Raw genomic sequence first — 22,385 nt, forward strand, 5'->3', positions numbered from 1 at the left:
TTCCTACGTGGCATCCTTGGCTATTGTGTCTTGAAATCCTCCTGCAGAAAATGTGGTATAGGGGTCATTGTCCCAGGAAATTTTAGTTAACAATCCTCTTGTGTAACTTCATACTCCTGTTCGCTGGGGGAAAGACTTGCATAATGAAGAAATGTGAACTGGTTGGTAGTTCTCAGGATAAATGTAAAGAAAAAAAAAGGAAGGAAAATAGTACTTTGGACTGCTTATGATTTCTGCCTTGGAGCTCTAAGACTCTGTGAACAAGAAATAACAATACCTCAAGAAAATGTCTGGAGTGATAGCACCACTACCCGTCAAAGACCTCAGCTGCTGCACATCACCATTTCAGCTGTGAAGCATTTCCAACTATGTATCATCTATGATTGTCGAGATTTCCTGTTTACATGGATGTACTGGAGGTAGGCTTTAGTTTAAGTATCTCTTAGCTGAGCTGCAGGGATGGTTATTGATCTCAAATTTTTCAACTCACTGGAATAATTAACCTCATTTCTTTGACTTAAGACTGAAGGAATGGGTTCTATTCTTGTGACGGCTGCTTTTGCTGTATTCTGTAATCTGACCCTCATTTTGCCATGGTCCTCAGACTTGATGTACCCTTTCATGGTTCTCAAAGGAACAGTTTCTGTGTACGGAATATACAAGGGATAAACACTACCCCTCAACATACCCCAGAATTTAAATGCTCTCATTTAATCCATTTACATTAGTTTCCCCTTAGCCTAGTTCAGGGGGGTAGTGGAAAGCAGGTCGTTTCAATATTGCCATAGTGATATGGGAATCTGCCATTCTAAACCTTTACACTAAGGGTTAGTTTTTTCTCATTTAATACTTGCCTAAACTTCTAAAATCAGTTACAGTAACATCACAAAACTGTGCAAACGAACATTGCTGCACTGCTAGTAGAATGACATTTGGTTATTTGAGAACTGTAAAAGCTGTCCTGACCTTGTGATTTACCGTAGTCATTACCGTTTCGAGAGAAGCTGGTGTGATGTACCATCCTTCCAGAGACTACAGCCCTCACCTAGATCTTCTCCTACCTTCTACTAGAGTAGGAATATCCCCCTTCACCTCTGGATAGGTATGGATGGAAGCTGTTGTTGAGTGGGGATTATTTTCCCTATCTCTCCCAACAGACACAAGGAGAAACACTCTTGGAAGAACCTTAAACTGTGAGGTTTTGCTAAATGGCTAGACTCATGATGTGATCTTTCTCCCTTGTTACTTATAAGTTTCAGCCTTATCCACTATCTCAAATTGCAATAGGTGTAGTTCCTGTAATTGTTAAAAAAAAATTTGTTAGAGCTGAGAGACTATCTGCCTTTTTTTCTCCCCCCTTAGTTTATTATCCGGTTAAGATTTAGCCTGAGTCTTAGAACATTTCTTCGTGGAATGTCCCACTGAAGTGTCTTCTCCACTAGCTAAATATATGTTTAAAGCCATGGGTTTTAATGTAAGATACTCAAAGTCGGATTTGCTGTACTTTTTGAGTCCAAGCTGTTTCCCCTCCATCAGGGTGCTAAACAGAACTGGCATCTTTTAAGACATGCTCAGGAAAGCTTCAAAAGAGAACAGCTTCAAAACTCTTCTCCCGGGCGCCTGGGTGGCTCAGTTGGTTAAGCGACTGCCTTCGGCTCAGGTCATGATCCTGGAGTCCCAGGATCGAGTCCCGCATCGGGCTCCCTGCTCGGCGGGGAGTCTGCTTCTCCCTCTCCCACTCCCCGTTTGTGTTCCCTCTCTCGCTGTATCTTTCTCTGTCAGATAAATAAATAAAATCTTAAAAAAAAAAAAAAAAAACCTCTTCTCCCTATGACACTGAATGACAGAGGAAAGAATTCTTGGGGATTGCCAATTATATACAGTAGCCTTATTACTTCTAATCACTGTCAATAAAAGGTCACTCCATTCCCCTCTATTTGAGGAAAACAATGAGAATGTATCTGATGAACTGGAATATACTGGTCAGTGTTGGGAAATTTTAATGTTGCATTATCTAATCAAACCTTGAGTGTACTGGTTCTGTGAACCACCTGAAAAAAGCAAATTAAACTTACTAAACACTGGTTGTGGTATATCTCTTTATAGGAACCTGAAATATATGGGCTTTTACATTATTTTTAAGTGGTTTAAGTACTCTTTTATGAGATAAAATTCTAATGGTTCTAACAGAAAATGGGAAGGGCTCAAATTTTCAAAAAAACCCAAGACTAATTTTATTCTGACACCGGAGAAGAATGATGAACTTCTCCCCATTCCAACCAGCTAGACAGAAAACACACATATGGCACGTTGGAAAACAGTTTAATGATCACTCACCAAAATCCATAGAACTTTACATGTTTACGGGGACAAACTTTTCCACTACTCTTGCTTTCACTGTGTTTTTCGTGGTAGAGTATCTCAAGTCAAAAGTTTCTGGTTGTTTCATCTACTTAAAACCCAGATGGAAGAAACAACCTAAGTCATAGCAACTACATGCTTCAGTGTGAAACCGTCAAAGCTCTCCTGGAAAGGTTTTCTCTCTGAAAGCAGCTTCCTTGTCTAGAAGATGCTTACGGCCCACGTACCTTCTTCCAACTGGCCAAGAAACAGGTCAATGCCTCAAAATGCCCAAAGAAGTCCCAATATGTAGTCAAGGCAAGTATGAAACAGGCTGCATGCCTTTGAGATGCGATGAATATCAGAGTTCCAAGAAAGACATTAAAATCATCATGGAATCCTTGGAGGACTGAGATACTAAAGCACCAGTGCAAAAGTCTCATGCAGCAGCAGGTCTGGAACCAGCGCTTCTTCCTTCAGTACCAGGCCTTTCTAGGCTTTGGTCTAGAAGAAGATGATTTTTTTGTGCTTTGAGTTGGGGATCTGCCCCTTGGATTTTAACCTCCGAACAGCCTCCCTCATATGTTTGGGTTGGAGTGGTGGCATTTCTCCCCACTTCTCACACACATCCAGTGCTAAATAGAGGACAAGAAGAAAAGTTTCGTTGTCAAAGAACTTCATATTACATAATCCATTTGAATCCTGTAATTTTCATTAACCCTTCTGAAGCTTGCTAAGGAAACCATAACACTCCCTTCTTTAGAGAATGCTATAAAACACATTAGGTTAGCTTTAGTATATCCTATCAGGCTTTATCATAGGCAATAGTTTAAAACATAACTTCTGCTTAAAAAAATAAAACATTTCATTGATGAGATTAGCAATACACAGCGGCCAGGTTCTTTCCTTGACGGACAGAGGGCAGCTCCCATGGGTCTATAACATCGGGGACAACTCATCATACCACACTGGTCAGGCCCCAGTGATTGCTTTTCTTTTGTCTTTGATTTGGCAACAGAAATGAGCAAAGTCCATTGGAGAAAAGTACGAAGTATGTTTCTGTCACCCTGGGCTGGGGACAGGCATCCAGAAAGGAGATTTCCCAGATGCTTCCTTGCCTCTAAGTATTAAAACTTCTGAGGAATAATGGTCATGCTCTCCTGAATACAAGGTGCCCAACTTGGTCAACTACTAGTGCAAATGCAAACTCCCCCAGTGTTTAATAGGTCCCTTAGTATAGATACTCTTGAAAATAAGACCCCCAAAGGTTCAATCCCGTATGTGTATTAATAATACTCACCTTCTTCTACCACCTCCCCGACGAAAACCTTGGAAATACCAGACATAGCAATAACAACATTCTGAGACACAGAGGTGCCCGTGATGGACTGGATCAGCTTGAAAGAAGGACAAAGACCATGATTAATATAGTCAAGAACTGGCTTTGGAACATGGTACCCTTAAGAGTTTTTTTTTCCTAAAAAAGTGTTTGCTAAAGGCTGGATGCTGAAATTAAGACTATTAAAACAAGGATTCAGGTGTATACTGACCTATATGTTAAGACCCTATCCCTGGAATACAAAACTCCCAACTGATTATTGAGGGGCATGTTATTTTTATTTTCCTGCATGAATGATCCACCACCTTGACTAACACCCCACTCAAAATGCTAATGGACATAGCTCTTGTGTCTAGTTCAGCTCTCACATCAGATGGAAATGAAGTGTGGTAGTCCATCCTTACCCTTTTAATGGCTGCCTTAGGGAAAGCTGACCGGCGATACATTTCATAACGGTTCAGCTGCTCCTCCGAAAAGGAAGAAACCAGGATTCTAGACAAAGATTCAGGTAATTAAGTTGGCTTACAAGAACAAATGCTTAAAATGTATTATCACATCAATGAAACCAAGTCTCAGACAATTAGAAAATAAATTTTCGAGGGATCAATAGCATTAGGTTTGGTGCTTACAAGGAATGAAGATAAAGCATTTTTACTCTTTTTTTAAAAATTTATTTGACAGAGAAGGAACATGAGCAGGGGGAACGGCAGGCAGAGGGAGAAGCAGGCCTCCCGCAGAGCAGGGAGCCTGATGCAGGGCTTGATCCCAGAACCCTGGGATCACGACCTGAGCCAGAGGCAGACAGACGCTCAACAGACTGAGCCATCCAGGCGTTCCACAGCGTTTCTACTCTTAAGGAACTTGAGAAAAAGTGAAACACAACTTCCTTTCTACTTCATTAAGAACAAAAACTTAAACAACAATGTTGGGTCACAGTATACTGTACTATCTAGATTGTATAGGTTGTTTTCAGCACATGGCTCTCTCTCCCCATAACTCTACCTTACTACATATTGATGGTAAAAATTTGATACATAAATTTATATTCAAACCAGTAGTTTTCAACATTAACTGACTTGGGGGAAAATGTTTGTAAAATATATGGAAAAGGGTTAATACTCTTAATACTTTCAAATAAATAAAAAGATGGCTATATTAATTTAGAAAATGAGCAAAGGACATGAACAGGGAATTTACAAAAATACCAATGGCCAATACAGAGGAAAAAATTAACTATTATTAACTAAAGAAATGACAATGATAAACTAAAATAAGATAACATTTTTCATGAATCAGACAAATAGTATAAAGAATGGTACTAATAAGAATGGGAGGACAAAAACTCATACCTGCTGGTAGAGTGTGAAGTGGAACGACCTTTCTGGAGAAGCATTTGGAAATGTGTATGAAGAGCCTTTGAAAATATTCATACTGTTTGAACTGGCAATTCACTTCTAGGAGTTTATTTAGGAAATAAGTAGACAAGTATGCAAAGATGTGCTCAAAGATACTCATTATAATGTCAAAAGAAAAAAAAAGAACTACAGGGATTGATTAAATTATTCACCTGCATAATGGAATATAATGCAGCCATTGCAACTGATGATTTATGGGCATATTTACTGACAAAATATTTAGCTATACGTATAAAACATTAAAAACAAGTCTGAGGGGTGCCTGGGTGGCTCAGTCGTTAAGTGTATGCCTTTGGCTCAGGTCATGGTCCCAGGGTCCTGGGATGGAGCCCCACATCAGGCTTCCTGCTCCCTGGGAAGCCTGCTTCTCCCTCCCCCACTCCCCCTGCTTGTGTTCCTTCTCTCACTGTCTCTCTCTCTGTCAAATAAATAAATAAAATCTTAAAAAAAAAAGTCTGAAAACAACAACAACAACAACAAAATAAACCAAAAACACCCCCAAGTCTGAAGAAGTATATAATCAAATATATATCCAGGGTTAACTCTAGTGGTGGGATTAGAGGTAATTATTTTTTTCCATTTTTCTGTATTCTCTGAATAATTTGCATGAGCCCATACATCTTTTACAATCAGAAAACACCATGAGGGGTGCCTGGCTGGCTCAGTCTGGTGGAGCGTGTGACTCTTGATCTTGGGGTTGTGGGTTTGAGCCCCATGTTGGGTATAGAGATTACTTAAAAATAAAATCTTAAAAAAAAACCAAAAAAACCCCCCCAAAACCCAAAAAACCACAATGAAGCTACTTCCATTTAAAAAAATGTTACGACCTAGATATATAATTAATATGGAAAACACTCACCCTATATAATGTGAAAAACAGGTTACAAACAGTAACATCTTTGGAAAAATTTATTTCTAGATATATATATGTATATAGAAAGTGTCTTGGAGACTATACACCAAAATATTGACAGTTTTTTTTTTTTTTAAAGATTTTATTTATTTATTCATGAGAGACAGAGAGAAACAGAGGGAGAAGCAGGCTACCAAGAAGCGGGAAGCCCAATGCGGGACTCGATCCCAGGACCCTGGGATCATGACCTGAGCTGAAGGCAGACGCTTAACCATCTGAGCCACCCAGGCGCCCAAAATATTAACAGTTTTTATCTCTGGTGATAAGATGATATTTTTCTTTTTACTTATTTATGTTTTCTAAAATGTAACATAAGGTATTATTTGCTTTATTTTCTTTTGAATATAAAAAAGGAAAAAAATTTAAAGGCCAAAAAAATTTATTAACTTTGTATGGTCAAGTTAGAGCCTTGAAATGGGGAAAAAAATCAGAAAGTGACTTACTGCATCTTTTGAATCTCATCTTCATCCACTTTTTGCTTCTTCTCTTTCTTTTCTTTGGTATCTATTTTCATTTTTTTGGCTGCAGGAGTAAGTAAAGATGAGTCTTCCCTTTCAACTGCTGTTAAATCTGAGATGTCCTGACTCTTGAGCTGAGAAGATGAAAGAAACCCCATTATATACGTGGCCTACTTTCCAGACTTGGGTAAGACTTCATTCTTATTACAACACAACAAACCCATTATTCAATAGTTTTTTGGTTCCAAACACTGGCTGTATCATCATTATGTGTAAGATACACTCTCCTAAAGAAGTTTATAGCCCAGCTGTGGAAAGAAAACCAGACAAATAATCCAGTGTTCCAGTTTAGCTATGATCATAGCTCTAGTATGTTTACAAAGGAAATGATATGCCAAGGATCATGAAAACCACTCCCCCCTTGAGCCCACTTTCCTGACCTCATTCTTTAGAGGGGATGTCAGAAAAGTCCTCTCCATCCAGCCAGCTCTTCTGCCTCTAAATCTATAGATCTCTTTATTGCTGATGATTCCATCTGGAAAGAATATTAAAAAGGAGGCACCTTCTCATCAAAACAGTGTTTCTTTGAATTTGGAACTTTTAATAATTTTTTTTAAGTAACCTCTACCCCCAGCATGGGGCTCGAACTCATGACCCTGAGATCAAGAGTCGCATGTTCTACTGACTGAGCCAGCCATGCGGCCCTGGATTTGGAACTTATAAGTGAGCTTCTCCCATGTGTAGTGCTCTTTTCTTCCTATCTCTCAATTCTACTGTATCATGCAAATATTTATTTTTCATTGCTAGACTGAAAACTTTTTGAAGATAGGTTTGTCTCTTATTATTTCTCTCCCCACATAAGCATTTAGCATAGGTTTACTCATGCTAGATTAATGTCTGTTTAATAGCAATTAAAATCAAAATCCAAACTTCACCCCCTCTACCTTAATATAAAATCAAAAGACATAACAAACCTCATTAATGGGATTTAACCTCTGTTTTTCCTAAAGAGGAACTCATGTGAACTCATACAGGAATATGAGGGGGGTAGGTGAAAGTGAAGGCAGTATACCTTTAAAAAACTTGTCAATTTCTTCTCTAGTTATCTATTTAATACAAGTTTTCTAACCTCTCTGTGCTTCAGTTTTGGTGATTTATATTTTCCCTAAAAATAAGCCATTTTTCTTAGATTTTCAAATGTATTTGGCCTAAACTTGAATATCAAATATTTCTGGTTCTGTTCTTTTATTTATTTATTTATTTATTTTAAAGATTTTACTTATTTGAGAGAGAGAGCACAATCAGGGGGAGGGAGAGGGAGAAGCAGGCCCTCTGCTGAGCAGGGAGCCTGACCTAGGGCTGGAATCCAGGACCCTGGGATCACGACCTCAGCTGAAGGCAGATGCTTAACCGACTGAGCCACCCAGGTGCCCCTGTTCTGTTTTTTTTTTTCTGGTTTCTTGAGTTAGGTGCTTATTTTCAGAATCTCGTTAATAATAAAAATATATAAAGCTATGAAATTTTCTTTAAATAAAGTTTTTAAAGGCCATAGAATTTAATGTAGTGTTCTCTTTATTTATTTCTTTAATCTAAGGGCTAGTTAAAAAATAGTTTAAAATATCCAGATGCTAGTTTTTTGGGAGGAGTGGGGGTGAGAAGTTTTTTTTGTTAATTTTAGGTCTATTGCACTGTACTAACAGGATGTGGCCTGTTTTGATTTCTACTTTTTTTTTTTTTTTTTAAAGATTTCATTTATTTATTTGACAGAGAGAGACATAGCGAGAGCAGGAACACAAGCCGGGGGAGTGGGAGAGGGAGAAGCAGGCTCCCTGCAGAGCAGGGAGCCCGATGTGGGACTCGATCCCAGGACCCCGGGATCATGACCTGAGCCGAAGGCAGACGCTTAACGACTGAGCCACCCAGGCGCCCTTGATTTCTACTTTTAAGAATTTGTGTTGTTCTTTGTGGTATGGTATATGATTTTTTTTTTTTTTTTAAGATTTTATTTGAGAGGGAGAGAGAGCAAGTGAGAGCACAAGAGCAGGGGCAGGGAGCCCGATGCGGGGCTCCATCCGAGGACGCTGGGATCATGACCTGAGCTGAAGGCAGACGCTTAACGAACTGAGCCACCCAGGCACCCCTATATGATCAATTTTTAAAAAGTGTTTCAGATAAAAAAAAAATTATCTTCTGTTGGGTGCAAATTTCTGCATGTAGTAAGCTCCTTATGGGACTGAGACGATTATTCAAATCTTCTCTGTCCTTCAGATCTGTTTTAAAGGTTCCTTCTTAAAATAGTTTCATCACATTTTTCTTTTTCTAAAAGTTCTTACTTTATATGTTTTGATGCAACTTAATGCTCTGGAAGGCTGTTTCTATTTAATCCAATGTCCTCCCCCATGATCCCTTTAAGAAGAAGCTCTAAGACTCCAAGATTCTATCTCTAGAAATGGAACCGAGAGAACACTGAGATTCTGGTCCCCCGACTGATGCTCGGTTAGGCAACACTGCTGAACTCTTTTCGGGTGGCACAACTGATGGGTTTGGTGTATTTATGCTATAGAGAGCCTGGACATTAGCATCCAGATCACTGGTAGTAGTTAAATGTCTGAAGAGGGTAAAAGCGTGGCTAATCCAGTAACTCCCTCGAAGTCTTCCTTGAACGATTCTGCAGTGTATAATGACAAAGTTATGCTTGAGCAACATCTAGGAGAAACCATATTTCGGTCAAAGGGGTACTAGGAATCCTGGGTTCTAGCTCTTGCACTAAGTGTTAGTGTGACATCAGATCCCAATTTCCTCACCAGGAAAACCAAGAGGCTATGTCAAAGTCCCTTAAGGGCGCCTGGGTGCCTTCGTGCGTAGAACATGCCGCTCCTGATTTCACGGTCGTGAGTTCAAGCCCCACCTTGGGGGTAGAGTTTACTTAAAAAAAATTCTCTTAGAAGTAGACTTGATATCTAAGGGATTAAAAGTATTAACCCAATGGCTGGATGTCTAGAACCGAACCAGCATTACAGTTTTGTCTCCTCCCTCTCCCCACCCACCTTCGCAGATCTAAAGGGAGTCATGGTGAGTTCCAGTTATCTTAGATTGGCAGGGACCAACCAGAAAGCCGGTCCAGCAAGCACTAACAATCTCTGGCCTCATCAACGCTGCTCTCCCTACCTCGCCTTCTTCGGCCGTGGCTTCTTTCAAATCCCCATCTCCGTCCCCGTCAGTTTCCTCCGGGATTCCGTCCGTGTCGGTAGCGCCGGGACCCCCGGGAGCAGCGGCCGTTTCATCTGACTCCCCTGTCTCTCCTCCTTTTTCCGTGGGCGACTCGCAGGCATTATCCATAGCAGCAAGAAAAAGAGGGGAGAGATCGCAGTCCTGTCAGGCTCTGGAGCTCCCGACCTAGAGGCATACAACAGCCCACAAGCTTACTTCCTGTTGTCGCGCTATGATAACATCACTCCTACGGCTCCTCGGAGGGGACAGTTGGAAGCATGCGCAGAGGACTTCAGGGCTCTGTTTCAAGTCTGATTTGGTGGCGGTTGGAGAGGGAAGATTGAGGGTACAGAATTCAGTTTGTGGATTTTCCTTCCACATTGGGAAATCAGCATTTGTAAAGGACAGTTGTGTTGCTTACTGAAGGACTTCCTCCCCTCCTTCTGCCTTCCTAAAAACGTAGTTAACTCCTTAGTCCACTTTCTTCAGAGTAAAGTTTAGGGACGGGAGAAAACTCAATTACCGTTGTACGCCCGTGTCGTGGGATGCGGCTATCTGGTAAACTTTTAGGCAGGGACTCAACCTCGTACGTTTCAATTGGGTAGAGACCGTGGACTTGTGTGAATTGCCAGCATTTCCCTTGGGTTCCTTAAGCACCCTAAAAAAAAAAAAAAGTCATATACCTTGAACAGAATTGATCCAATCCATTTATTCACTCCACAACTGTTGAACGCCTGCTTCGAGCTAGGAACAGTTCTAGTAGTAAAAACATACAGTTTCTACCCAATTAAGTGAATTTTCCAATTCACCAGTGCTCAAGATCGAGGTCGGTTTCGCAAGCCTGACTTCTTATGTCAGTTTTGTTAATCTCATCAAAAGTAAGAGGAAGCAAATCCTACTGGGATGGGAGGTCTTTGCATATTTCGCTCTAACGAGCCATTTCAGAGATTGGGACCATGAAGAAGTGGAGATATTTTTATTTAAAATTTTTCCTCTCTTCCCTCATTGAGGTACGGAGCGGGGCATTTTATTCACCTCTGTATCACTAGGTTCCCACATCCACCACATATTTAATTTATGCGTGCTCAAAGAATGGGCTTGGAAATGTAGGTGCGCGTTACCATATTTCTCTCTTTGTTTCTACGCTGCCTGGGTGAATTACCGTATTTCCTGTCCTGTGGGCTCCCAAACCCTTTGGGGAAGGAGCGCACTTCGGGAGGCGCATACAGGTGGTCCCGTTTGTTCCCTTCCCCCTGTACAGCGAGTAACTACAAGGCGCTTTCCTCTTGCCCCTGGAGTCCTATCTCCGCAGACCCAGGTCCATTTCCTGCATACCAAAGCCACCTGTACCCGCCGGCCGAGCCCCGCCCAGCTAGGTGGGCAAGGGGGCGGGGCGCGGGGGCGCGGTGACGCGTGACGCCAGATCCCGGAAGTGACGCGCTCCTGGGGAGAAAAGGCGGGGGGGAGGGGGGTGGTGTCCCCGGCCGGTTTGGGGGGTGCGTTGCCCGGAGACGGAAAGTTTGGGAGCGGGAGCAGCCTCCGCCGCAGCCCTGGGAAGGGGGTCCAGGGGGCGGTGGCCCTGGGGATGGGGAAGGAGCAGGAGCTGCTGGAGGCGGCCCGCACCGGGCACCTCCCGGCCGTGGAGAAGCTGCTGTCCGGGAAGCGGCTCTCCTCAGGCTTCGGGGGAGGCGGCGGCGGCGGCGGCTCCTCCGGGAGCAGCGGCGGCGGCGGCGGCGGCCTGGGGTCCTCGAGCCATCCCCTTTCCAGTCTGCTCAGGTGAGTAACGCGCCGGGGCCGGACAGCCGCCTGGAGACCCCCTCTCCCCCGCGCGTCTCCTGGGTCTCCAGAGAGGTCCGCGCTTCTGAGACCCGGGCGGGTGGGTTTGCTGGGTGCCCCGGGTCGAAGGCGGGCGGCCCACGGGGAGGAGCGCGGGTGTGGGTCCGCGCGGAGCCGGGCTCCGGTCTCGCATCCTGACCCGGCTGCGGAGAATGGTGGGAGTGCCCGGGTGGCAGCCGCCGCCGCATGGCACAGCCCGGCTTCACCCTCGCCCGCTGTCGGGTGCCAGCTGTCGTATCTCACAAGCCACTTTAGAGCAAAGGAATATTTATTTTAAATCTCCCTCACCTCCTGCAGAAACTCCCACGCCTTGCAGAATCTCGCCGCTCCCCTGGAGGGAATTCTCTTGATTCCCTTCTTTTGGGAACTTGGAACCTTCCACCACGCTCCGCAGGACCTGGCTTTTGTTGTTTATATTAAAATTGTGTCTGGATTTATCACATTCAAAGCGTTCATTTAGTCCCTCTTGTGCTTGAAGCTCAAATTCTAGTTCGTTGTAGTGAACCTCCTCATTGGATTAGTCTGCTAATCCTGCATATGCAGGATTCATCAAGGGGTTTATTCGTCAAGAAACAAAGCTTTAGAAAGACTGGTTTAGGAAACTGAGGGGTGCTTTAAACTTTTCTGAGATCTGTTGTTAAACACTTGAATCTGGAACTGTACGGATTGAGAGAGAAAGGTCACTTTTGCGTGGCTTGGGGGGGAATTGGACGTGCTTTGTCAGTGTGAGTAAAATGTGTTGGTTCAGCAGCACTTTCATTGCCTGTTTTCTTTTCCTTCCTTGTTCTTTTGAGCTTTTTAAGAAGTGGAAGTTCATTTAGAAATGGCTTCGTTGGCTTTTGTTTCCCCATTAGTTTATTCAGTTACTTCGAGTGAGCTTGGACCAAAGCAGCCCAAGGATCTAATAAATTGTTAGGTATTAAGCACTGGGTACAAGCCCATGTCTACACAGGAAGATTTTTTAAAAAGCAGTATAAGAGAAGAACTCTCCCCAGGAGTTCTTTTGGGGAGGTTAAAACCAGTGCTATTTGCTGCCCTTTCTCCAGCCCCCGGAACAATGCTGTCTCACAGTTGGTACTCAGGATTCTTTGAAAGAATAAAAATATCAATTAGAGGATGACAGATTTCTAAATAGGGTGATGGTGGTACTGGCAGTAATTGTTAGTAGTTCGGAGAAATGAGACATAACTTTGGGAATGAGATAGAGACCAGAGCTTCCAGGAGGAGGACTTCAGCTCGCTTTAAAGGATGTGTGGATTTAGATTGGTGAAGTACAGTGAGAGCATTCCAGGCTGGCAAGCCCTGATGAGAGGCACAGAGCAGGAAAGGAAACTTATCTGGTGCTAGTGGGGCACTAGAAGAACTTCCTGCCAGGAGCCTTGAGTGGTTGGGCGTGATAAAGGTAATAATAATGAATGAGTACACTTCCATCTTTTAGATTGACTTAGTCTTTCTTATGTTTATAGTCCCAGTCCCTAGATCAGTGCCTGACAACTTATGGGTGTTCAATAGATGTACTTTTTTTTTTTTTTTTAGATTTTATTTATTTATTGGAGAGAGAGCACAAGTGGGGGGAGGAGCAGAGGCAGAGGCAAAGGGAGAAGCAGGCTCCGCACTGAGCAGAGAGCCCTGGGATCATGACCTGAGCCGAAGGCAGACGCTTAACCGACTGAGGCACCCAGGTGCCCCTCAAAAGATGTACTTTGAATGCATGCATTGGGTTTCGAATCTTCCCTGGGTTACTTTGGTATTTCTGCACTCTGATGTCTGAGAGATGAGGAGAAAAACTATAGAAGTTTGGAGGTGCCTGTCTCTATTTGGTTGAATAATGTAGCATTTGGAGGGTTGCCGGAGATACCTTAACCCCTAGTATAACCTGCTGACATGAGAAACTTCCAAATATCTCCCACCTTCAAGTACAGGTCAAATTACTCTTACTGCTCACACTCAGAGACTGTTGAAATTTTGCTGAGGATTTAGCTGCCATGTAGTTAAGCAAGACTAGGAAATGTTTGGGCACCTGGGTGGCTCAGTTGGTTAAGCGACTGCCTTCGGCTCAGGTCATGATCCTGGAGTCCCGGGATCGAGTCCCTGCTCGGCAGGGAGTCTGCTTCTCCCTCTGACCCTCCTCTCTCTATCTCATGCTCTTTCTCTCTATCTCATTCTCTCTGTCAAATAAATAAATAAAATCTTTAAAAAGAAAAAAAAAAAAAGACTAGGAAATGTTTGTTGACCACAGTGTTTTTACTTTGGGCCTCATACTAAAATGTCCAGTCTCTGTCATAAAGTGTGCACGGTGTCTCCATTTCCTTGCATAAGAGAGCTGACTCCTGACGTGCTCTTGTGTCTGTTACGGACATGGTAGGTGGCCCAAGAGCTTCCTTAGCCTCTCATCGCTGGGATTCCTAGGGGCAGGGAGGATCTTCAGGCACTAGTTACATTTGGTGTGTCATTAATTAGAGGTGATTCTGGTTCAGCCAGTGGGAGATTTCTGAGCGAATGACACTCTGTATTTAAATAGTCCGTAGGTCAGCATGTCCTCCCATTTTAGGTTTGGAAATAGTAGAGGGTAGGCTCCCTATGCCCACACTCCTCACCTCCAAGGACCCTTAACAAGAGCTGTGGAATCCTAGCTTCATATCTGGCCTTTGCATAAGCTGCCGTATCCTACCCTTACTAGTACTGCCAACCGGAACCTATGTTTGTCCCTCTGTTTGAGTGACCAAGTAAAGCTGGCTAGAATGGGAGCTTACAGCTGCAGTGGATATAAATGTTCTAAACCACATGTGTGTTTGTCTGTTCATCTATTTATGATCCCCCTTCCCTAGTTCCACAAAGGTTTTGTGTTTATTCTTAAGCTACAAAATGCTCCCTCTTTCACCCCCTCTCTTTATTCTTACACTTCTTGGGCTTAGGTCTTAACTTCTTAAAGCCCTCCCTGCTGACCCTAATACACACAGATCTCTCAGGCTTCTACTTCTTTGGAACCCATCATCTGGAGCGTACAGTAGCTCATCGGCTCATACTTTACTTGCCTAGTTTTCCTAGTTTATTGCTTTGGCCTGTCAGTATAGTAACACTCACCAGTTGAGAACATACCTGAGAATCAGAAAGTTAGCAAAAACTTTTAGGAAAAAAGAGTTGTTATAGACTTATTTACTGCACATTTATTCAGAGGCAGTAGAGTATAATGTTCTGCAGTCAGACTGCCTGAATTCCCAGTGTGCTCCCAGCATGGACTGGCTGCTTGATTTTATACAAATTACTCAGCCACTTGAGTCTCGATTTCTGCATCTGTAAAATGGGGACAGTATTGTTTGCCTTATAGGTATCATCTTAGATACTGTGTGTAAAATACTTCCACATTTTCTGGCACATTGTAAATGCTCCCTGTTAGCCATCCTCCGTTCAGTTCAGCCCATACAGTTTTGCCATACTGCCCCTGCTGTGTACAAAGTACCATGCCAGATATATTATAAATGGTGTTCTTTCATACTTGGGTATGTGTTTTCTGGGCCATGGCAGTTTAGAGACAATAAATAGGGGAGAGGGCCCGCTTAGGTAGGCACATTAGTGCTGTTCATTTATCTAGTGTTTACCTGTCATCTACTTTGTGCCAGGCCAATTGCTAGATGCACTGTAAAGTTTGTCTCAGACCTAGCACATAGTAGGTACTTTATCAAAATTAGCCCCTCTCCTGATGCGTGGTCTCTTTCTTTACAGCATTTATAGCGGTATGATGTCTGTGTGACAGATTGACAAAATAAGAGACAGAAAAAGCAATTAAAATCTATCATAATTTTTCCCACTTTTTAGTAATTTGAGACTTTTTTTTTTTTAAGATTTTATTTATTTGACAGAGAGAGATACACAGTGAGAGAGGGAACACAAGCAGGGGGAGTGGGAGAGGAGGAGCAGGCCTCCCGCAGAGCAGGGAGGGAGCCCTATGCGGGGCTGGATCCCAGGACTCTGGGATCATGACCTGAGTCGAAGGCAGACGCTTAACGACTGAGCCACCCAGGCGCCACCGTAATTTGAGACTATTAACATAGATGTGCGTAGCCCTACACACTTCCTTAGGCCCTAGGCATCATTGTACTATAGCTTAGTGCTCTAATTTCTGTTTAGTATGACTCTTAGCCATCAGATACAGATTAAATTATGTTCAGTGTAGCATGTTAATGAAAGTAAGGAAAACATGTTTTAGTTTTTTATCCAAAATGATTCAAATATAGTTTCTGTTACTTAAAAAGACAAGCAGTAGATTATTTAGAAAGCATAGCTACCTGAAAGGTCTAGTCCTAGAAAGGTTCTGGATGGCATAGATTTTGCTTTATATAATACGATATCATTTTCTGATTGTTGAACAGATGTATGCCTTCAGTCAAGTACCTTGGAACAGGCACTGTGTTAAACTTCTTTTTAACTCATGGTATTTTTCAGCCCTGCACACAAATTCTCATGTAATTCAGAGTTTGATATGTTGATGGTCATACTGAAACTACTAATTTCCAGGAAAGCGAATTCTATATGAGAAGACAGTAAGATTTGGGTTAGAAGTGAATTCTATCAACTAAAAGGCAAAAAGACCTGAGAAAAGGAAATGTTACAAGAAAACATCATATATTAACTTAAAACTATGTTGAATTATGAGTTAAATACTGGTATATGTGAACAATGTAGAGTGAAATGCATTCCTGAGGGTTCAGAAGCACAAAGAAACTAAACCAAAGGTTAGGATTGAGGAATAGATTGTGTTATGATTTAGGAGAATTCTATACTGAATTTCTTAAGCATAAGAGTGAATAAGAAAAGAAGCCAAGGAGGCTTACTGGAGAAATTGGAAAATTTATAGACAGTAGCAATAAATGTGGCTATAATTAGTATTTACTCTACCTTTTGGGGTGGTGGGGGGAGACTATCTAGAAATAGCCACAGTTTGCCAAATATATGAACTATTTTCTGAAATAAGAAATGAAGAATGAAAACTTTTGAAAAATAGACCCCACTTTGGGGACAATAAAAAGGTCTTCCAATGTCAGAAGATATGACAACATATTCATTGTTTTTAAAGAAAGATTCCTAATATTTATGTCAGGAATTCAGACTTAAAAAAAAAAGAAAGTGGTTAACATAACCATTCCATTAAAATGGTCCTTCGTTCACCCCCCAGAATGAATGTGTAGCTTGGAAACAGTAATGGCAAGACAACTTTTCTCATGCTGACCCTGTTACTTTTGTCCTCCCGTGATGGCAGATTTTCTTTTGAATATGCCTAATTTGAGCAAAATGATTTTAACATCCTAAGGAAGAGGACAACGCTGACGAAGGATTGTAGAATGCAAGGTCCTGAAGCAGGATCTCATGGGCTTGTGTGATCTAAGTTCTCATTCTTCCAAGAGAATGCAACAAAACAAAAACAAAACATTAGGATAACAGTTTTCTAGATCTTACACTAAACCCTCTTAATTCATTAAAAATGTTTTTTAAAGAACTTCTTAATATATCTCTTTTAAGTATGATTTTATTGGGATAATGGTCCTTTTCCTTTATTTTGGAATTGCTGTGCATTTTCGCTTTCTTTAAAGCAGAATATGACTGTGTGGTTATTTTATATCTAAAAATAGTGCTTATCTTAAACTGGGTAAGGCATGTACTTGTGGAAAAAGATAATTTAACAGAAGTTTGAAAAGTCAGACATCTCCCTTTTTCTGAATTCTCCAATTGAAGTTCAGTTTTTACTGTCTTAGTTACAAAAATTAGAGACTGGAAACAGTGAAACAGTCTTGTGGTCTGCAGAATTTGATTTGTATCCAGTTAGCTTCAGCATGTTCACTTGTCCTGGGAGATTATGGTCCCAGCGAAAGTTGCTTCCTTAGTCAGAAAAATCCCTTTAGAAGTTTCTTTTTTTCTTTTTGATTTGTTCACCCCAAACAGCTGTGAATTTTGGTTTGCAAAGAGGAAGTCAATGCTATTTCTACCCTAGTTTTCAGGAGGGAAAGTAAATTACTGGGTTTTATAGCCCAGAGACACCAAGGAAACCCCAAAAGTAGATAGTGGAGAGTTTGTTCTTGGAAATGTCAGGCTCTCCTGTGGGTAGGAACTTGGTCTCTTCTGGACAGCTCTCAGAAAATGTTCCCCACACTGATTTCTAAAAGATTACTGGGAGATTTTCTGTGGTATAGAAAATTATATTGTTACATTCATAGAACATCTTCAAATAACTTTGGTGTGGTTAGAGTTAATGGTAGTAATACTAGAAATTATATGTTACGGCTTCATATTTATCCTTTGTTAGTAATTTGTAGATCAAGTTTGTTTAGTTTACAAATCAGAAAGAGTTTTTAAAACAAGTCGGTTGTCTCTGCTTTACTTGTGATGTTATTACCACTATTAAAAATGGTGGAGATGATCCAGGAAGCAGAACTGCCCCCTGGCTTGCTTAACTGGCGAGGCCTTAGCATGGCTGCTGAAGGTCAGGCTCTGACCCAACTCTGCCTTGTGAGTTAGGCAAGTTAATAACCTCTCTGAGCATCTGTGTCTTCATATGTATAATGGGCCTGGGATATATCTACTTCCTGAAGCAGCATCACATGAGCTAAAATATGGAAGGCACATAATGCCTGGCACATGCCAAGGACTTGGTAAACCTTGGCTGCTAAAATCATCTGATGGGAGCCCAATGCTTGCCACCCTTGATGAAACTGGAATGATAATCCTGTTAAAGGACATATTTTATATTGATGCCATTTAAAAATGTATAGTAATTGATAGCAGAAGCTGCCAAACTTTTTAAATGTGAGTTCCATTTTTAGAAGCCTAAAAATGGTAATGGTGGCAAATTACAAATTGATATAGGTCCACAATCTTTTGTCTGAAACCTTGGGATTTAGTATCCAAAATTTTGGGGTTGTTGGAGAGTAATAGCGAGCCCCTAGTAGAATCTGGGTCAACACTCTGAAACCTTGTATTCCTGCAATGAAATCTGTCAATATTCACACTAAAAGGGATAAATATGAAGCAGCTCTGTGTCAGTTTAGGGCAGGTTTTGTACCTAAACAAGTTTGCCACTAACTTTATAAAATTTATTTTTAGAGATTTTTGGATATCTGAATTGTGAATAAGGGATTATGGATCTCTGTATTTATTATAAAAAATTTCTAGACAGATGAAAGCACAAAGAAGAAAATAAAATCATCTGTAATTCCACCACCTAAAGGAATTAACTGTTGCAATTTTGGTGTACATTCTTTGGTCTTTTTTCTGTGCAATTTTTTTTTTTTTTTTTTTTAGCAGAAATGACGTTGTTCTGTACATACTTTGTCTCAAAACTTCATTTAATATATTATAAACACTTTCCTATCATTTTCTCTTCAACCTCACTTTAAATGAATAAGTGGTATTCCACAGTGGGTATGGACTGTAATTCATTTAATCCCTCCTCTGCCATTAGACATGACTTTGATTTTAGTTTTCTGCTGTTGGAACAGCACTGGGATGTACTGTCTTGTATATAACATTTTGTGCATACTCATGCTTATAACATTTTATATACTCAGAATAGTAGGTGTAATTTGAGTATTCAGCCATTGCAAAAATCACATATGCAGTTGTATTTGAGAACTCTTACAATAATTCTAAGGCCCCTTACATCTCCTGGGTCCTTCTGATTGGAAAGTAATGGCTTTAAGCTATGGCTGCTAAATGCTACTTATATTTAGAAAGTTACCTTTGTGCAGGCATAGGACTTTTAATGGTCAAGTTGGGGCCTCTCGGGTCCTTCTTCAGAGGTTAATGTTTAGAAGGGGGCCATTAATAACATAAATGCATGAAGCGGTATGCCCCAAGCAAAACAAGACAAAAGCCATTTTCTTTTGTTCTAGCTTTTATAATGGGAAATTTCAAACATACAGAAGTCAAGAGAATAAAGTAATGAATCCTTGTGTACTATATGCACTTGTAAGACAGTTACCAGCTTATGACCAATTTTGTTTCTTTTAATCAGCCCTCCAGCTAAATTATTTTGAAGACACTCCTATATATATCTTTAGTACATATCTTTAAAAGATAAGGACTCTTTAGATATTCACACTACCATATCACATCTAAAAAATGGCAGTTCCTTAAAATCATCAAATGTTTAGTTACAGTTCAAATTTACCACATTGTCTAAAATAGTTTGTATTTTACAGCTGGTTTGTTGAAATCTGTATCCAAACAAGGTCCACACATTGTATTCATTTGCTATCTCTCTCAGTCTCTTTAAATCTGTGGGTTTCATCTCTGTCATTTTTTCTCGTTTATTTGTTGAAGAAGAAGAGGTATTCACCCCATTTCCCACAGCCTAGGTTTTGCTGATTGCATCTCTGAGGTATCATTTAACATGTTCATCTGTCCCTTGTATTTTCTATAAGCTGGAAATCAGATATAGAGACTTGATCTCATTCAGGTTCAAAGTTTTTGGCAGGATTTCTTCCTGGGGGTGTTGTGTACTTCCTTCATTTAATCTTTCTTTTTTGTGATGTCGGCAGACATTGGAGATCACTGCCTAGATCCAAGATTTAATTAAGAGTTGGCAAAATGGTGATATTTCATTTCTATTTTGCCTTCTTCACTTATTAACTAGAAGACTTTTTTTTTTTTTTTTTTTTTTTTAGGGAGAGAGAGAGAATGCAAGTGGAAGCAGGGCAGGGGCAGAGGAAGAGGGGGAAGAGAGAATCTCAAGCAGGCTCCATGCTCAGTGCAGAGCCCGACACAGGGCTTTGATGATCTCACGACCCTGAGATCATAACCTAAGCCGAAATCAAAAGTTGAACACTTAACTGACTGAGCCACCCAGGTACCCCCAATAATAACCTTTAAAAAAATGTGCTCTGAGACACTTAGACTGACAGTTTTACTTTACTATGAAAAGCAGTTAAATTGGTTTATAATGAAGAGGGGTTGTGTGTGTTTGTGTATTTTACTTGAGTGATATTTCTACTCAGAGTCCCCCAGTTTGTGCTGGTTCATCTGGCCATTTGCAAATCAAATGTTCTAATCTTTGAGAGTGTAGATTATATAGTTCAGCTACCTTCTAATCTTTTTTCTCTTTTTAAGTTTTGTGCTGGCCTTAGATGGCCCTATAGATGACAAAGCTGTAAAAAAGATGGCCTAGGGACTTGAGTAATCAAATTTGTTAGGCTGCACTTTCATTTTGTTTTTTTTTTTTAAAGATTTTATTTATTTATTTGACAGAGACACAGCGAGAGAGGGAACACAAGCAGGGGGAGTGGGAGAGGGAGAAGCAGGCTTCCCGCCCAGCAGGGAGCCGGGATGTGGGGCTCAATCCCAGGACCCTGGGATCATGACCTGAGCCGAAGGCAGACGCTTAACGACTGAGCCACCCAGGCGCCCCTAGGTTGCACTTCTGGAAGACCAATTTTAAATGGTGTTTTCCCACCAGCTTTATGGGTTGTCTCTAGATAAGAAGCTAGATGTGTCAAGCTGAGTTGTTATTTATTCAATCTTGTTTGTTAGTCAGTATGTTTCATGGTGTTACACTTTTTGCATGAACGTTGAAGAGGCGTTGAAGAGTCCACTGAATTTTCTTTTAAGTATATCAAGCACATTTCTCTGTGTACTTATTGTTGATTTCTCTTATTGCATTCAGAGTTCCCATTCACAGCTCTGATTTTGAGTTCCTGTTCTGACATCTGTGTATTTTCTTTGCTTGGTTTGGAGCTCAACTATATACAAAAGCATTTCTTTTGTTATATTTTATTCATTGGTTTTATATATTGGGAGTGGGGATGGGTGGTTCGGGTCTGGGTGCTTCTGCCTTGGCCCAGATTCCCCCATTGACTAGCCATACAAATGCTACATTATAGTCAATTTAAAAGTGATAAAAGCAGCACGTGGAACCATTTGTTTTTTCCTTTTTGACAGTTGTTGGGACAGTCAGCATTCTACTTTAGAGAGATTTTGACCTCTGTTAGGCAATGACAGCATCCGGCGCCATTATACTGACCAATTTCCTGGCACTTTCACGTGGGGCTCTCAGATTCCTTAAAGAGCATTTTCATTAGTGAAGATGAAAAAATGAAAACAAAAGTAAGAGAAATAAACTGAACTTCTTTACTCAGAAAGGAAAATGTTTCTTAAAACACTTCAGCTTGGGTGCCTGGGTGGCTCAGTTGGTTAAACGACTGCCTTCGGCTCAGGTCATGATCCTGGAGTCCCGGGATCGAGTCCCGCATCGGGCTCCCTGCTCAGTGGGGGGTCTGCTTCCCCCCTCTGCCCTCTTCCCTCTCGTGCTCTCTGTCTCTCATTCTCTCTCTCTCAAATAAATAAATAAAATCTTAAAAAAAAAAAAACCACTTCAGCTTTATTGTTCTAAGCAGTTATCAACACAGTTGAGTTGGATGGTGCATGATTCTTGCAAGACTGAGGCTGTGGCTCTGTCCCCATGTGATGGGGCCCATCCTTTGTCGTGATTACACTGCATGCTTATCCCTGCCAGTGGTGACTAGAGGCAACATGATGTATGGGGTCAGTCAAGCTTTTTACTGTGCCTGGAAAAGCAGCTCCAAATGTATGTCCCACTAATAATACCAGTAGTCAGCATTCATCGAACATTCACTGATAACTGGAGTAGTAGCATTGATTTTTGCATTTGGAAGGCATTATCAAGTGCTTGTCTACTGGGATTAAGAAAGTAAAATTTTTTATTGTCCATCCTGTTGTGCATTTCATGACGTTCAGCTTTGCACGTGTACAGTTAGATCTCCTAATTAGAATAGTTTTCAGTCACAGCAAAAGTTTAAAATCTCAGGGATTTTGATTTTTTTTTAGGGAACGTTCTATTTTTAAAAATTGGAACGTCTCTATTCTTA

The 22,385-nt window shown here is 41.2% G+C and overlaps 2 protein-coding genes across 4 annotated transcripts in view; one reads left to right on the plus strand and one right to left on the minus strand.

Moving 5' to 3' along the window:
- Positions 1 to 2,306: 2,306 nt before the first annotated feature.
- On the minus strand, positions 2,307 to 9,925 carry TAF11 (TATA-box binding protein associated factor 11). Of its 2 annotated transcripts, XM_034991651.1 has the most exons (5): positions 9,634 to 9,919; positions 6,451 to 6,599; positions 4,084 to 4,171; positions 3,641 to 3,737; positions 2,307 to 2,975 (listed from the first exon to the last, which is right to left on the minus strand). In XM_034991651.1, exons 1-5 carry the CDS (start codon positions 9,802 to 9,804, stop codon positions 2,845 to 2,847), a joined length of 636 nt encoding a protein of 211 aa, XP_034847542.1. In that variant the 5' UTR covers positions 9,805 to 9,919; the 3' UTR covers positions 2,307 to 2,844. The 2 variants fall into 2 exon arrangements, with proteins under 2 accessions (XP_034847542.1, XP_034847543.1); XM_034991652.1 differs by lacking the exon at positions 3,641 to 3,737 and having other exon boundaries at positions 2,919 to 2,975; positions 9,634 to 9,925.
- A 1,276-nt stretch (positions 9,926 to 11,201) lies between these two features.
- The window catches only part of ANKS1A (ankyrin repeat and sterile alpha motif domain containing 1A), a 180,208-nt gene continuing 169,024 nt past the window's right edge, over positions 11,202 to 22,385 (plus strand). The window contains exon 1 of one of the 2 annotated variants that reach the window (XM_034991653.1): positions 11,202 to 11,451. In XM_034991653.1, the coding sequence (XP_034847544.1) occupies positions 11,261 to 11,451 (191 nt within the window). In that variant the 5' untranslated portion in view covers positions 11,202 to 11,260. The remainder of the gene's footprint in view (positions 11,452 to 22,385) is intronic. The other variant, XM_034991654.1, reaches the window with a different exon arrangement.

Source organism: Mirounga leonina, unplaced genomic scaffold (assembly GCF_011800145.1).
Source record: "Mirounga leonina isolate KUSES-001 unplaced genomic scaffold, KU_Mleo_1.0 Mir_53, whole genome shotgun sequence".
Lineage (NCBI taxonomy): Eukaryota > Metazoa > Chordata > Mammalia > Carnivora > Phocidae > Mirounga > Mirounga leonina.

Bases quoted from the DNA above. Each gene is read 5' to 3' on its own strand.
- TAF11 (XM_034991651.1), bottom strand. From the start codon at position 9,804: ATGGATAATGCCTGCGAGTCGCCCACGGAAAAAGGAGGAGAGACAGGG. The intron at 6,600-9,633 runs GTAGGGAGAGCA...TCATCTTCTCAG, and splicing joins CCACGGCCGAAGAAGGCGAG to CTCAAGAGTCAGGACATCTC. The intron at 2,976-3,640 runs GTGAGTATTATT...TCCTCTATTTAG, and splicing joins CGGGGAGGTGGTAGAAGAAG to CACTGGATGTGTGTGAGAAG.